The 16,838-nt window shown below is 39.2% G+C and overlaps 2 protein-coding genes across 10 annotated transcripts in view; one reads left to right on the top strand and one right to left on the bottom strand.

The window, feature by feature from the left end:
• The window catches only part of GSAP (gamma-secretase activating protein), a 62,715-nt gene extending 51,411 nt beyond the window's left edge, over positions 1-11,304 (top strand). For 3 of the 5 annotated variants that reach the window (XM_073328566.1, XM_073328567.1, XM_073328564.1), the window contains 5 exons: positions 2,067-2,186; positions 3,893-3,954; positions 7,332-7,436; positions 7,599-7,692; positions 10,959-11,304. In XM_073328566.1, coding sequence (XP_073184667.1) covers positions 2,067-2,186; positions 3,893-3,954; positions 7,332-7,436; positions 7,599-7,692; positions 10,959-11,050 — 473 coding nt within the window. In that variant the 3' untranslated portion in view covers positions 11,051-11,304. The other 2 variants (XM_073328568.1, XM_073328569.1) reach the window with 2 other exon arrangements.
• CCDC146 (coiled-coil domain containing 146) overlaps positions 11,047-16,838 on the bottom strand; it is a 127,317-nt gene continuing 121,525 nt past the window's right edge. For 3 of the 5 annotated variants that reach the window (XM_073328559.1, XM_073328561.1, XM_073328560.1), the window contains 3 exons: positions 16,390-16,527; positions 14,213-14,461; positions 11,047-13,127 (listed from right to left, as the gene is read on the bottom strand). In XM_073328559.1, the coding sequence (XP_073184660.1) occupies positions 12,924-13,127; positions 14,213-14,461; positions 16,390-16,527 (591 nt within the window). In that variant the 3' untranslated portion in view covers positions 11,047-12,923. Of the gene's footprint in view, positions 13,128-14,212; positions 14,531-16,389; positions 16,528-16,838 lie in introns of those variants that run through there. The other 2 variants (XM_073328563.1, XM_073328562.1) reach the window with 2 other exon arrangements.

Genomic DNA, 16,838 nt, shown 5'->3' with positions numbered 1-16,838 from the left:
AATGTATTTCAGCCCTGAACTTCCAGCTGTGAGGATGGAGTAGAGGCCCTGATCCTGCAGCTGCCCCCAGGGGTGAGCCCTGTGCCCCTGTAGATGTCCATTGACTGCAGCTTAAGAGTCTGCTCATGTGAAGCAGCTTGCACTATCGAAGCCTACATTTTCATGTCTGTGCAGTCCTTGAAGGCTGCAGAGATGGAAAGTTTCAGTTAGTGCCAGTTTTCAGAAGGGTCACCAACCAACTGTGACACAGTAACTGCTCTTGGACACTGTGGCTGCAAACTTGAACCAGAAACGACGAGGAGTCCTTGTGGCACCTTAGAGACTAACAAATTTATTTGAGCATAAGCTTTCGTAGGCTAAAACCCACTTCATCAGATGCATGGAGTGGAAAATACAGTAGCAGGTGTATATATACACAGTACATAAAAAGATGGGAGTTGCCTTACCAAGTGGGTGTCAGTGCTAACGAGACAATTCAATTAACAGTAGAATACCAAGGGAGGAAAAATCACTTTTGTAGTGGTAATGAGGGTGGCCCATTTCAAACAGTTGACAAGAAGGTGTGAGTAACAGTAGGGGGAAATTAGTATGTGGAAATTAGTTTTTGTAATGACCCATGCACTTCCAGTCTTTATTCAGGCCTAATTTGATGGTGTCTGGTTTGCAAATTAATTCCAGTTCTGCAGTTTCTCATTGGAATCTGTTTTTGAAGTTTTTTGTTGTTGAGTGTCCAGGGAGATTGAAGTGTTCTTCTACTGGTTTTTGAATGTTATTCCTGCTGTCAGATTTGTATCCATTTATTCTTTTGTGATCATGATCCGTTGGGAACGGTGATCATAAGTAACCCTTCCCCCTATCCAGATGAACTGATGTCTCAGTAGGGGACACAAGGAAGAAGGGAAAGAAAAGATGGGAAAATGTTGACTTAATTTAAAATGAAGAGTGAGAATGCTACAAGGCACTTTAAAGTTGCTATTCAGTCTGTTAGGGATACAGGGACTATATAAAGGGACCCACAGGGATAAATTAGAAAGGAGTTTGGCTCAAGAAATCCAGGGGACAAAGGATGTAATGAAAATTAACCAGTTTTTCTTTTGATGGTGCTAGACTTCCATTACCGAGGGCTTCTGATAATCCCCCATACAATTTTCAAAGCACTTTCTTTTTAAATTTAGGAAGAATTTCTTAATACTAATGTTTTACATTTTTGTAAATCGCATGTTGTTTAATTTGCCAAAGCAGTAAGGGGTTTACAGACACCTGATAGATTTCGTCTGGATTTTAATCCAGTTAAGAATGTTTTTGCGGAAGGATTTGGCTTATGATCATACTGTTAGTTGTGAGACCAAAGTATGTGTATAACCACATGCTGGGGGGATAGATCTGAGTCTATTAGATCAGAAACATGAATCTCAAAACTCCCTCAGTATTGAAGCCATTTTTGTGCTGGTTCATGCTATGCTGGAGCGTGGATAGTAACCACATATCATGCATGTTGAATTTTATTTCTTGATTAATTGAGAGGGGGGTGAAGAAAAAGAAACATACATAAGAAATTTTAAATGCCAACAAACAATTTATAGAATATTTAGCACTCTTTTGTGAATTAAAAATATTTTAAAATAAAGTAACTACTTTTATGGCATGTCTCCAGACTCCTGCGTTTCACTTCCTGTTCCTTGCAGGGTGCATTAAGATAACGGGAACTCAGCAGTTTCATATTATAAGTAGAAAATCCTCTAGGGAAGAAGGGTTTTTACCTTATTGTAACATAGTATTAGTTGGAACTGATTACACTAGCTTAATCTTCAAACTGATGTATTCACTTTAACTTAATACTGTTGCAGAGGGTGGAGGTGTTAAATAACATGAAGACTAAATATTTTTGCAAGGCAAGTGTTGATAAACTCTTCCTCTCTTCCCATAAATAGAAATATATAGGTGTTAGTAAAGGAAGTATTGTTATCCACTAAGCGTAGTGCTGTGCATGGCATGGCTGTAATTGGAGGCTTTGCACAAAACTGTTTGTATTTCTGTTGCACAAACAACTGGTCCTTTCTTTGCAGGTTTTCATACTTTGCACACGGGGCTTGGAGTTAGATGTCTGCCTTTGCATACCCTGCTGCATTACATTGATAATGGGGTGCTGCAGCTGACTGAGACATGCGCTATAAAACTTTTGAAAGGTATAGTGGATTTAACCATAGACACTTAGATTACATTCCTTTATAACAAGTCTGCTTTGGAAATGGATACCCTTGGTATATTTTGAAGGGACACCCATGGCTCTTTGCACAACTGGCTGCTGCTTTTTTAAAATGTTGGGTTTTTTTACTCTTACGGTACAGAGAGGAAACATACAAGGGCCGAGAGTTCAATCCTTCACTTAGAATTGAAAGTTATTGTTGAAAGCTGTTCCTGTGGAGCTGCTTTGAAGTGCATGTGGTTGCACAGCTGTTCCAGAGGACAGAATTGGGCATGAGCCTACATAACACTATCCCTGATGCCATAGACCAGGAAATATCCATTGTGAGACTTTCAGCAGATCACACATGGATCCCAGTCTCATTTTTAAACTAGGAAATTTGTAGACACATTAACATTAATGATTTTCATAGGATTTATCTATAGCTTAAAAAAAGGCCCCTGCCCTCAAAATAACTGGGTGAGCTTGCCTCAGCAAATTTCCTCAGATGTATACAACAGACAAAATGCTTTTGGTGCTCGCATTGGTGGAATGTCCAGAAAATTCTGCCCAAGGCAATAAAGTCTTTTTAAAAACAAAAAACCCAGGAGTTTAAGACCATCATGCTTTAAAGAACTTTTAAAATATGCTGTTACACCTCCAGAGTGGTTATTTTCATTAGGCTTTCTTGTAAGTAGGCTAAGAAACTCACCCCGTTCTTTCTATGTTTTGTGAACATTTTAAAAGAAGAAATAGTGTACAAAGCAGCATATGAAAAATCATGTTTTGCATAATCACTTCTCATATACGCCAGTCACTATGTTCTTGAATTATTTTCCAAATTTGCAGCCACATTATCCGACTTTGTGTTTCTTGGCATAGGACCAACTTTATGCAGTCATCATAAAGCCAACATCTTCATGAAACCAGTTTGTGGCTTCATAAACAATATAATGACCACAACTATGTTCATTGTCCTTTTAGCTCAAAGGGAGCAGTTAGCATAACTCAGTTTATCTGAATCAGTTATTGGAATACAGCAATAGGTAGAACCTCAGAGTTACAAACACTTTGGAAAAATGGAGGCTGTTCGTAACTCTGAAATGTATGTAACTCTGAACAAAACGTTGTGACTGTCCTTTCAAAAGTTTACAACTGAACATTGACTTAATACAGCTTTGAAACTTAACTGTGCAGAAGAAAAATGCTGCTTTCCCTTTATTTTTTTTTAATAGTTTACATTTAATGCCGTACTGTACTGTGTTTGCGTTCTTTTTTTCCTCTGCTACTGCCACCTGATTGTGTATTTCCGGTTCCAAATGAGGGGTGTGGTTGACTGGTCAGTTCGTAATGCCGCTGTTTGTAACTTTGAGGTTCTACTGTACCACACTATAACATAACTAAAGTAGTTATGCTACTGTAATCAAACCTGTAACACAATACTTCCCCAGTGGATAAAAAAAAATAGGTACAGATTGATACAGTACACCATATCTTGTAATCTCCAGGGTTATGAAACTATTATTATGCTTTTGGAAGGTGCTGCTTCAAATTCTAATTGTTCCCAATAGGTCTGAATATTTGCACTCAAAACTGTTATCTCAAAGGGTGTAATATAAGTTAATGTGTATTTTGCTATTGAGTTCATTTAAGAAGCCATAGCTCTGAAGTCATGGTCAGTTATTTATTTCCCTCTCTAATTTGTAGATCTGGACAACACGGAGAAGAATGAAAAGCTAAAATTTAGTATCTTTACAAGACTTCCTGAGGTAACTGCATGGGGTGCTTTTTAGGTTTTGGATCCAGTTGTTACGAAATTGATCTGAGCTCAAGACTTAAGTCCCTTGTAAATCATCATAAGATGGCTTAACTGGCTGGGACTTAAATAGTGCATGCTGGTCCACTGAACAGGGATGAAGTTCACCTTGTGTATCTTCAGGGCTTTAGCTACATATACCTTTTCTTTAAGTTTGACAGTGACTGGGAGGAGGGTGATTATTACATTGAGGAAAGAGGGCTTTTTGAACTCTCTGAATATTTAGTATTGGTGATCCATGTTAACGCTGGGACTAATACGCATTTCCCTTTAATTCCTGGAGTTTCCTACTCCTGTCCAACTTCACTACCTGTTACAAATATATATTGTCTAGGGCAGTACAAGCTATTCCTATGTCATTTTGTAATGCATACTCTGGTTGGTAATTATATATGCAAAACCTATTTCAGTCTTAGTCCGTAGGTCTGGTTTTACCCAATTATTAACCGATGAGGTTTCTTACTACACTGGATTCTTGTTGGTACTGGAAGCAAAAGGAACTCTGGAGCCTGGTTTCTTAGCTATCACATTTTTTATTTTTATTTTTTAGTAAAATCAAGCTGTGACTCTTGTTTACCCTTGTGAGTAGGAAGGCAGAGAAAGGGGGACATGTTCCCAAAGTAATTTCCCAGAACTACTGTAGTAACAAATTATTCTCTCTTAGAGCCTGTTACCTCTGCCCCTTAAAGAACTAGAGGAGTTCCTGTTGAAAAATGTGAGATGCAGTTTTCACCCCTTCCAGCTTAGTAAGAGACCAGAAAGGGAAGTTGAACCTAAGCCTCCCCCAAGATTAAGCAGGGTTTTATTGCTAGGAGATCAGCTAATGCCAAATCATATTTAAGCTAATGCATTGATCTCTTTCTGGAAGCTTTGCATTTCTGTTTACTGATTTGCATGTAGCACTCTTGATTACCTAACCCACCCCATTGTTTACTGCCCAAATCCAGTAGGCTATGTCTATATCCTGAATTGTAGATCACTGCCATACTGTCTTCCAAGGAATCCAGCACATTGTGAGTGCTACCAGAATACAAATAAATCCTATAAATGTAGAGCGTCTGATGGATGTGATTAATATTGCTACACTGAGTGCTGATTATGTACAACAATTCATGCAGAAGCATCTGAAAAGCATGTACACACCATGCCACCTTATGGTCTTTGAGGTAAAATCCAATCTTCTTTTGGGGGAGATCCCTGCAGTGTAGCAGCCTTGCCTCTGGTGAGAAGAATTTGATAAGGCACCTCCAAAGCCAATCACTGATGCATCAGTAATGATGACAGGAAAAAGAAGGGCTAACTCCTCACCTTCCCCCTTCTATTCCAGTTGTCTTGCCTCTGCAGTACTTTTAGAACGCATTAACCCAGTGGGCAGAGGGTTGAGCATGGATCCCTGTGTGGCAGTGGTGTGCTGTTTTACTGGCCCTGCCCAACGTGACCATAGTTGCTAATTGTTAGTTTATCATAGAAATGTTGGGCTGGAAGGAACCTCAAGAGGTCATCAAGTCTCTCCTCCCCAAGCTGAGGCAGGATTAAGTCTCACCTGTTCTTAAAAACCTCCAGTGACAAGGAGGTTGTAGAATCCCTAGATAAACTATTCCAGCGCTTAACTATCCTTATAGTTAGACTTCCCAAACATCTTATCTGAATCTCCCATGCTGCAAACTAAGGTAGTTGTTACTTGTCTGACCTTCGGTGGACATGGAGAACAATTGATCACCATCCTCTTTATAACAACCTTTGAGATATTTTAAGACTGTTATTAGGTCCTCCTAATAACAGTGGGATGCACAGACCAGATCTTCACTCTATAAAACATAATAGAACAATGCTTAGAATTGCAACAGAAGCTCTACATAAACTTCAGAGACTTTGAGAAGGTTTTTGATAGCATTCACAGGACCAGCCTATGGCACATTCTGTGGGCATACGGAATCCCTCTATATATAATCAACATAATCAAAAGCTTTTATTTCAACTTTACATCAGAGTGATCTCAGTTTTGAAATCAAAAGAGGAGTACATCAGGATTGCATGTTTGCAATCCTCTTCAACATTGCCATTGACTGGGTAATGCAGCGTACAACAAAAGATATGCCAAGAGGCATTAAAGGGACACCCTTCTCATCCCTTGCAGATCTGGACTTCGCAGATGATCTCGCTCTCCTATCACATACCCAACACCATATACAAGAAAAAACAACTCAACTCAATGCGTTCATCCAGCAAATTGGACTGAAAATCAATCACAATAAGACAGATGATATGACCTTTAATATTGCCTCACCGTCACCAGTACGAATAGAGGATTATGTTCTCACCAATGTAGAAACATTCACATACTTGGGCAGCACCATCAGCCGGGACAACTGAACAAGCCAGGATATCGGGAACAAAATCAATAAAGCCAGGAACACCTTTAGGAGCTTAAATACAGTTTAAATACAACACCAAAACCAAACTCAAGATTTATCAGAGCTGCCTACTTTCAACATTACTTTATAGTGCAGAATGCTGGGGAATGAGAAAGTATAACATGTCCAAACTGTCTTCATTCCATACAATCTGCCTCAGAAAAATCCTCCATGTCTTTTGGCCCAGAACAATCCCAAACCAAGATCTATTGACATGGATTGGACATGTGCTTTGGATGGAAACTGATTCCATCACCAGAGTACAAGAACAAATCATGCCAAACCAATGTTAGCTATCACCTTCTTATCCTCCAGGTTTGAACAAATTGATTATTTTATAGTTTGTTCTAGTATCTTTCTGGGTATCAAAATTAGCTGACTGGTCTGACTCTGTGGGACTTCCTTTTCCCCCTTTTTGGAAATAGTACTATGCATAACCTTCTCCAGCTTCTGGGACCTCACTTGTCCTTGAGTTCTCGAAGATAATCATTAATGATTCAGATTGCTTTGGGCTAGTTCCTTACATCCTCTTGGGTGAACTTCATCGGTCCTGCTGACTTGAATATGTGGACTGTTGTGTGTTTCCAATCACTGAAAGTACCAATAGAATTTTTCTGTAAAAAGAGTTTCTTTACTTGGTTGCATTTAAAAAAAAAGTGTCAAAGCTTTCTTTGTCTTCTGTATTTTGTTCTAGGAATGGTTTAGTCAGTTGAGGCACGGCTCACAGTGTGGAATCTATAATGAGCTGTTAGCCATTGGGTGCTGTTGGGAGGGAGGATGGATTGATTCTAAGTGTACTCTCACTCTGGTGCTTAGTCATTAAGTAGTGAGACCTATTGTGACAGAAACTGTCACATAAGGGCAATAGGCTCAGCATTGCATTGCATCTATTTTATGTTTGTTTTTTGCTTAATAGGCAATTGGTCACAAGGTCAGTCAGCTGTGGAATCATCCTGTCAACTCTAATTTTATTGCAAGGAACTCCGTTAAACTTTTGCTTGATAAACTTAGGAACAGACAGGTAAGAGTTTGGTGGCAATTGCTTGTTTTTTAATCTTTTAGCTTTGATAGTCTTGAGCCCAATGTATACTCTACCATTTGGACTGTTAGCCACTCTTAACTCAGTATTTAACTAGCTACTTTACCACTTTTGTGATGTAATATAAAGTGTTTTTCTTTACAGCATAACAGACCAGTGGTGGACAGACTGTCTGTCCATGTAGAGTTTCTGCCACTTAACTACTTAGTTGATATGCTGGCAGAGGTAGAAGATCAAGGTAACATTATTTATTTATTCATTTATTTATTTATTCAGCATGTTTATAACAGTAGTGCCCAAGAACCAAAGAGAAGTGGGTTCTTTCTGTACCTTGTTCTTTTAATGAGCTGTCCTTGTGCCCCTGGATGTGCACATAGGGTTTTATCCTGTCCCTATGGAAGACTGCGGCCAAATGCCATTGATTTCCATAGATGCAGGATTGGGCCTGTAGCTCCCATTTCCACTAATGGAAGCTGTGCGCATGCAGAGAAGTGGAGTTTGGGGTTTTTACGTAGAACAGTACTGCTTTTTCTTACAAAAAGCAGTGGTGTAGAGCTGGAATTCCCACCGTGGCTGTGAACATCCTCAGCCCCTCAAAGTGTTCCTGCCCCGATTTCTCTCAAAAGGGCACCAGTGGATATAGTGGAAAGCCAGGGTGGTGTGGCTGAAGTAAACCAAAGGAGTCAGGCTAGAATGGCTTCTTCCTGTTTCAGGTATAACTGCAAGCTCAGTTATTGTTTAAAGGCTAAGAGCTTTAAATAAAAATGAAGTGACAAACCCGCTTGGGGCATGTGGGTTAGCAACGCATTATTAAAAACCACACATGCAGCTTTGGTTTTAGAAGGGATGTATACAGAATGCCTGCCAATCTCTCAGTAGTAGTTATCTACCTATGGGTATATTAACCTTTCCATAAGAATTACATGTGTGTGTAATGGGCTTCTTACCTTTCTGGTATCACTACTCTGTTTCCCCTTATTCAGCCAATGGTGGGTAGTTTCTCCCTGACAAATGGGCAATTTGGGGTTTAGCTCTCTGGCCAAACCTCAATAAGAGTTCTCTCCCTTTGGGGGCAACCAAACATTTAAAAACAACATGGTCCTAAACGGCCATCCATGGGCTAAATAGTTTATTCACCTCCTCAGGCTGCAGTTTTCTGTTTATCTTCTTGTCAAGCTAAAATGCAATAATTTGCCTTCTCCAGGCTCAATCAAGAGTCCTTCCTCCACAGGCATCAGCTCTGGTGTTCCAATTGATAGGGGACTTCCTCCCACTTTGTTGGAAGCTCCAACTTAGTACTTTTTAAAGAGTGGTACCAACACTGAGCCTCCAGCCTACACCAATTCTGTATTGTCCTAGAGTTTTTTCCTTCTTTTCGCTTTCGTTCAGGCCTTGAACCAATTACCTCTTTCCAGAGCATCTATCTGTTCATTGGCCCCTCCTTGGCTCACTGCTTCCATACCTTTCTTAGTGAAAACCCTTCTCCATATCTCACCACTTACTCCCTTGTTGGTGTGTTCCTTTCTGAGCCAGCTTTTTATATAGTTCTGGCATTTCTGTCACATGGTTCCCTTCTGGTGACATGATCTGTCTGGGAATCATAACCATCCTAAGTCCCTGGCCATAAAGGGCGTAGGACCAGATTTTTAAAGGTATTCAGGCATTGCTGCACTTAGGAGCCTAAATCCCATTGACTGTTTAATCTATTTTAAGGTTTTATACTGGTGCCCATCTGTATTGTCAACTTGAGTGCCTCTAACATAAAATCAATAGCAAAGTCTTCAGTGCACCTTGTAGAGTCTCTGGGTCTCCTCCCTGTGGGATATGTTCTGTTTATGTCCCCGTAAGAAGCAGGCTGGTGTTGCCAGCTTTGAAAGGCGTTAGCCCCCTTTGCTACAATCTGGAAAGTAGCCAAGGTTAAATGTTAATCAAATCCACAAATTTTTCCCCCTAAATTACATTGCTTGCGATTTCATGTCACAGTATTACGAAACTGACAATACCAGGGCCACATTCTATAAGTCCTCCTTCAATTTATACTCAAGCAAAACTTCCATTGATTTCAGAGTTTTGCCTGTGTAAAATCTTCAGGATTTGACCTGCTTGTACTTAGATAAAAGTGGCTGACAGACTCAACCTTCTGACCTGATATTATATTGATACAGACTTTAAAGGTTCTATGAGTCTGTTTAAAAAAAAACAAAACAAAAAAACAAACAACCCATAGAAGTCAATAGTACGGCTCCCATTAGCTTCAGTGGACTCTGGATCAGACCTTATGGGCTAGATTCACAAAGGTACTTGGGCATCTAGAGAGGCAGATAGTCACTTAAGCCCAACATTTCGGCTCCACTGACATGTGCAAAATCACGTCTCAGCTGCCACCTAACCCTGTGGGTGATTAAATTCCCATCAGTACCAAAATTCTCTGCATGGGCCTGCTCAAAGCCACCTAAGTTCTGATGCTGCCCAACAGCTAATGAGCTGCTTGAATCCCACTCAAACCGAAGCCCCAGCAGGATTCTCAAACAAGGTGTTTCCCTGCCTACCTCTCCAATGCGGCCCAATCCTGTAGGTGTGCTCAGAGTGCACCTCTAGGGTCAGGCCCACTCAAAAGACAGCAAGGGGCAAGCAGGTTGGAAATTTTTCAGGGGTGTGGGTGTTCCAAATTCAGATCCCTGCTCTGTTAGATTTGGAGCTGGGATTTGAACCCTGTTTTCTACATGCCAGGTAAATCTCAACCACCAGGTTATAAGGGATTCTGGGATGGGTCTTTCTCAATCTCTTATTTGGAGCTGTTTCATTTTTGTATAAATAAATATTACCGGAGCAGGGACTTTAACCTAACTCTCCCACATCCTAGGCAAGTGCCCTAATCACCAGGCTGTAGAGTTACTCTTTTTTGCTCTCTGCCAAATGAATATTTAAATATTTATACCAAATGGACTACCTCTCGCAGGAGAGATAGAGAGAGGTCCACCCCAGAATGCCCAAGAGCCTAGTGATTGGGCCACTTACCTGGGCCCTAAGTCCCCACCCCTTTTCTCTGCATTTCTCTCCCCGCTTGCTTTAGGTGGCTCCCCACTCAAAGTGCTGGATTCTGAGAATCTTTCTTTGGCATTGAACTCTTTCTTTCCATGTACTGTATGAGGAGCTGGGGCACCTAACTTGGGGCTGAGAATTCCAAATAGTGAGGCATTATAATGTTTAAGAACCTTGGTGAATCTAGCCCCGGGTCCTTACAAGAAATATTTTTCTCCTTATGAAAAAAACTAGGGGCGAAAACTTTTAAAAACTGAGCATTTGAATTTCAGAGATGCTGAGCGTCCAAGTGAAATCAATGAAAGCTGGGGGGAGGGCTTCACATCTATGAAAATACATTTTAATCCTAACTTTGGGTATCCCAGATTGAAAATGTTGGTCATGGTGTCCTGGGGATTGAAAGTATTGGTGCAGAAGAACATTCATTTTGTAAATGCTGATGTTCTCAATGTGCTTTTCCAGGTCTGAATCCATTTGAGGAAGAAGACAATGTGAATGCAAAATTTGTAGAAGAAACAGCACTGAAACACACCATGATGCTTTTAGGCCTGTAGTACTGCTAAAATATATTGGGTTAATTCAAAAAACATGTCAGTCTTGCTACATATATCAACATTTCAACAAGCATATTTGCAACTAAAATTCCAGGGTTTAATACTTCTCAAAAATTGTTAATATTTAGAAAACAAATGTCCTATGAAACGATCCCAGTTTTCAGTTGCAACCATTAACTAGTAAAAAGCTGCCCAAAATAATATATGCTCCACTCTACTCATGCATGTATTGAGCAGGGACTAGACTGAAATTGCAGACTTGCTAGTAAATACAAGGAAGATGAAGGATTGGAGCTGGGGGAAAAATGTATCTGATATAGACCTGGCTCTCCAGCTAAATATGTTTTTATTATTCAATTTTACACTGTGGAATGGCTTAACAGGAGTAGGTGTAGAAAGTTTCAGAATATGGTGGGAAAAGTTTCTTCAGAATTTTATTTTTATTCTAATACCAGACTTACAGCAAGACATTCTTAAAAAAGAACAGTCCAATTACATTGTGAAATAATGAGAAATTGGCAGTTGTTATTGCACTGATGTATAAAGGATTTCTTTGAGATTGCATAGTATAGGCTAGAGGCAACAAATGCGGAGTAACTCTTTGTATATAATGTATTAATAAAGGTGTATAAATTCCTCATATAGGCAGTACATCTCTTAACAGTACTGCCCCCATGTCTTTGGAGTTGGGTTTTAATATATTTGCTCTCTCTGTAATGTGTATAAGAACTTTTCCTGATGTTTATAATGTACTGTACAATACAGCAGAATAAGAAAGCTTCTTTGGAAGCTTATCTTTACAGTGACTTTGATGAATTGTATTTAATTCTGCCCTTATGACTTTTAATGTTTTTAGATCAAGTGTTAGATTTTTAAAAAATTGCTACAGATTTTTTCCTTCAGTTCCCAGCTATATTTATACAGAACTGACCTAACCCATTTATTTTTTTAGCTGTGAGCTTTAACAGCAATAAAAAAGGAGTGCTTTGTTACCAAACAGGGAAAATTTGTGAACTTCAAACATGCTGAAATAGCATGGAACAGATGTACTTCCATTTAGGTAAGAAAATGTGCCAAAGTTTCAGAAGTAGTAAACTAGAATGAATTTGATGTTACTTTTTTTCTTTTTAATTCCGGTATGTTCCTCAAGCTCTCTGTATAACTACCTCTGTTATCTTTTCTCAGCATAGTTTCAAATAGGGGAGTATGTTCCCAAACTTGTGTACCTATTTCGTAGTGTTGAATGAGAGAGATTCAGCTCCCAGAAAGAGGGCCCTTTTTTCACTTTACTTCTTAGTATGTAAGATCATTCACTCTTTCTTCTCCTCTTGCTCCTTCTCAATAATGGGACTTGTTCCCTCTACTATGGTTGCCATCAGTGATAAAGGAGGATTAGCTTTCTCACTGGTCTGTAGTGAGAGAAAGGGCATTTTTTGATTTAAACAGACATGCTTGGCAATATCTTCAGTCCAAACTGCTCCCCATATTGATTTATTTGTATAATGAATAAGGACATAGTTCAATTATGTTCATATTAAAAAGAAAAGCTACAAAATGTTCTCTTGTTAAATGCTTATAAAGTACAAACAGGTACAATAAACAAGTTAAAAACCAATTTTGATTGTTGTTCACTCCTCTTAACATTTCAAAATACTGCTATGTATTGCATACTGAACCCCTATTAGCAAGGATAAAGTGCTGCAGGGACTATTTGGCTATACTGTCTACTTCAAAAATATTTTGTTTACAGTGTGAATATTTTGGCAAACTGCTAGCAAACATTTAAAAACATTTACAATATTAAGAGCTGTTGGCTTTGCGTATTCAATTGCTACTACTGGACTTATGGTTTAGGTAGAACAGGATCACTTGTTCAGATTTCAATTGGCTTAACAATAGGTTTTCTTATGTGTCTCATATTTGAACCAGGTTCAGTTGGTTTGAAAGGAGCCAAAGCACCATAGGGACGTGGCAAAGGGAGAACATTTTCATCATCTGGGATGTATGCATTGGGGCGCTGCTCCGCTGTTGTATAGACACTATTTGGCGATGCATACTCTTCCTCTTCTGCAGTACGCTGTGAAGAAACACATTTTTAATCGGATACAACACTGACAGTCTGTTTTGCAATTCATGGTGAAGACAGTACTTAGAACTCCATTTACCACTTCTCAGCTATAGGGCAAAGCACTTTACAAAGAACACTACTGTACTAATATCCCCATTTTTACAAATGAGGAAACTGAGGTACAAAATACTGAAGTGACTGTCATAACATAGGGGAAACTGTTAATTCCAAAGCAGTTTTGTTGGGGAAGCCTTCCTTGGCCTCAAGGCAGTACTTTCTTTAAATGAGTGCACTGGGCACTCCTCGATGCTCAGGCAGCTTTTGCCAGAGAGAGGTGGAAAGACCATGGCCTGCCTTCATCCAGCCCTTGCAGAGGCTAGTGCTGTCAGGAGTGCTGTTAATGCACCCTACTGAAATTATACTTTTCCCCTGCCTCGTGAGCCTGAGGTTGAGGGAACCTCATACAAATAGGACATCTTTTTATAATATTGCCCCTACTTAGTGTGAACTCTCCCCCTACAGATCATTGGTTGCCCCAATTGGTTTTAAGGAGGCAAGCTGCCCATTAAGGAACTTGCAGCGTTTTCCCATGTGCTCTTCCTGCTCACTGCCATCTAGCAATCTAATCTCCCTTTGTCGCTGCCAGTCTAGCATCTACAAGCGCCTAAGAGCAAAGGTGGGGTTAGTTTCTTCCTTTGCACTCGCATCCTGAAACTGAACCCTCAGTATATTATCTGAAAAGATCAGTGCTCCTCTATCTTGCCACTATCCAAACGATTAAAATGTTTAAACTGATATGTAAAGCTTCCTTTTAGCACTAGACACCAGCTGACCAATTGGTGAATTTTCATTATATACAGTATGCAGGACTTCTGTTGTGACTCTCCACAAAGCAGCTTGGCAATAAGCTCTTCCACAAGGTCAAGCTCTTCCTAGGTCAGTCTTGCCCTATTCTTCAAGAAAACTCCCCGCCACCAAACTGGGGGGGATGGGAGATGGCCAATAAGAAGCCACACAGCAAAGCCCTTAAAAAAAGTAAATAAACTGGAACAATGTGAATGAATCTCAAATTGTACCATATGACAAAAACCTACCTTCTCTCTAGCTTCAGCTGCAGCCTTATGAATCTCCTCATTGCGCAATACCTTCATCCACTCAATCTCTGTTTCTTTAGGAGGAGGGAGACCTTTTTCTATCCTTGATGAGACAGTCAGCAAAAATTGTTCTTTATCCCTCATTTCCTGTTGCAGTTTAATGGTAATTGCTTGCTTCATGGATAACTCTGCAATGAGAGCCATCATCTTTTTGGTTTTATCTTTTATTTTCTGCTGTAGTTCATTCATCTGGAATCAATAACATTATACTTTAACCAGTTCTTCTCTTTACTTAAGAATCAATCTTGCTTTCAGGATCTGTATTTTCAGAGAATTAATGGAAAACTTTTTCATCAAACTGGCAGATAATAGGAAAGACAGAAAATCTATATGACTTTCTGGATGATATAGTGCTTTTATTTGTACAATACATATTAATCATTTTTAAAAGCCAGTAAAGTAAGATAAATATAATATATATGAGCTAATGCACATATTGTTTGTCTCTTTCTTTTTCTGTTGAATTGGAAAGGAAAACTATCTCCCTTAACCCTATTAGTTATCACTTTCAATGTTAGTACTGCTAAGCCATACTGTTATTTTGGCCTAGTCTTTAAAAAAAAATTAGTGTTCACATTTGTGTGTGCACAAATAACTTGCCACTTATTTGTGAATTTACATACACTGTTCAGTTACACATGCATTTAAAAGCCTAATTTATTTGTTGTTTGCACATTTGAAAATACAATGTACAGAAGTGTGGGGCAGAAAAATTATTGGAAAAATTTTCACATAAGGTACCCATGAAATCCCCACCCAGCTGATGAGCCAAGAAAATAATGTATAATTTTTGTGAAACTGTCATTGTCCCAAGGGACCATAAAATAGAGGCTGGGGGGTTCGGTACTGGATGGAGGAAAAATTCACCTTAACTGTCTATTTTTTAAAGCATGGTTCTACATTTAAAAATAAATGTCACATTCCTAGTCACCCAGTCTGCTTCTTGTGTACATTCAGAGCCATACCAGCTCACTTTCAGTAAAAACAGTGAGTACAATGTTTTCACTCCTGTTGGCACGGCAGAACCAACCCAGCTGTTAAAAAGGCAGGCCAGGGATGAAATCCTGGCCCCACTGAAGTCAATAGCAAAACTCTTTAACTTCATAGTGCAGAATTTCATCCTGCAAGCTGTTCCATATTGTGCACAGTGAACAGCATTGTACACCAAATTGTATTCACTTATGCCTGCATGAGCCCAGTAAAGGCAACGGGAGGTATAATATCAAGGCAATGGGGTTGTACAAAGGTAATCTTTCTGCAAGTCAGCTAGGCTCTTACTGGTGATGATGCACAAGAACGAACCCCAGCTTGACTCCCAGCATATATGATAGTTAGAAACAGCATCTTTAAGTGTTTAAGTGACCATTGTTATGGAGAATTATTGAAAGAGGAAAAGAATCAATGCCATTTTTATCCACAATATCCTTTTCTACAGTCACTCCTAATACTAGAACCACACTTTAAACAAACATAGGTTAGCAGCAGCCATGTTAAATTTCCCTGTAGAAAACAACTTAAACATGTTTGTTGCTGTAATGGTCTGTTCTTATTTATCTGGATCTGTTCAAACTCCAACCCTAATACCTGGAAAGAAAACAAGGCTGAGCCAGATTTTCTTCATTCACTTCAGTTTTCTTCTGTCTTTGGTTGTCTCTTTTCACCTCACTTGTTATCAGTGTCTCTGTTCTGACATTGCTTTTTCTTTAACAAACCTCTTAAGTTGGGTTTTTCTTTTCTGAGAGCCTCCTTTATCTTTTCAAAATATTAGCTCTATGAGGCAGGCAGAAATAAATGTGATAGACATAAGGAAAAATGATTGTTTTGAGAATTTTCTTTAACGCAAGGATGTGTGGTTATCTCAGCCTAAAGTGTGTAAGAAAAACCTGCCTGCTGGCTCAATGTATCTCCTTTCAGATTGCAGGAGTATGGAGCCTGTCTGTGTTTTTCCTATTATTGAGCAGGTCCACATAGTTGTTGGAAACTATTGGTTGGAGGATTCATTCAAAAAGGAGACTACCTTCACCATTTTGCTTAGCTATTAAGCACCCGACCTCAGAAATAAGAAATATGGATACATACTGGATGCCTGGAAACAAAGAGTTTGATCTGATACTTACCCGTTTTGCTAATATCAGCGTGTCTTTCTTCCCATTCTCTGTCTTGGTACAAAGTCTATCTGTTAGCCGTGAAACTTGCTCATAAATAAAGTCCTTCTCCAACAATTTCTCCTCCTTTTGTACCAGCTGTATTTCTAACTGTAATGAGAACAAACCCATACACAACCGTGAATGAGTAGGAGTAAGATCTGCTCACAATCACTTTGCAATAGATACATTTTTACAGACTTGACAGCTTTTTCAGATTGTGTAAATAAATAACAGCATAAATAACCACTTCAAAATGAATCCTTTCCTGAATGACCAAGACTACAACTCTAACACTAACTCCAAGTCTCAGTACAGAGCTTATTTAGTTTCTGTATTACTGCTTTAATTTAAAACAAAAGGAACTTTCTGGCTCTTCATGGTTGTAGAGAGAAACCTGAAAAATGTAAGTCCTAAAGTCT

Source organism: Lepidochelys kempii, chromosome 1 (genome assembly GCF_965140265.1).
Source record: "Lepidochelys kempii isolate rLepKem1 chromosome 1, rLepKem1.hap2, whole genome shotgun sequence".
NCBI lineage: Eukaryota > Metazoa > Chordata > Testudines > Cheloniidae > Lepidochelys > Lepidochelys kempii.
This window is presented reverse-complemented; position numbering and strand designations above follow the sequence as displayed.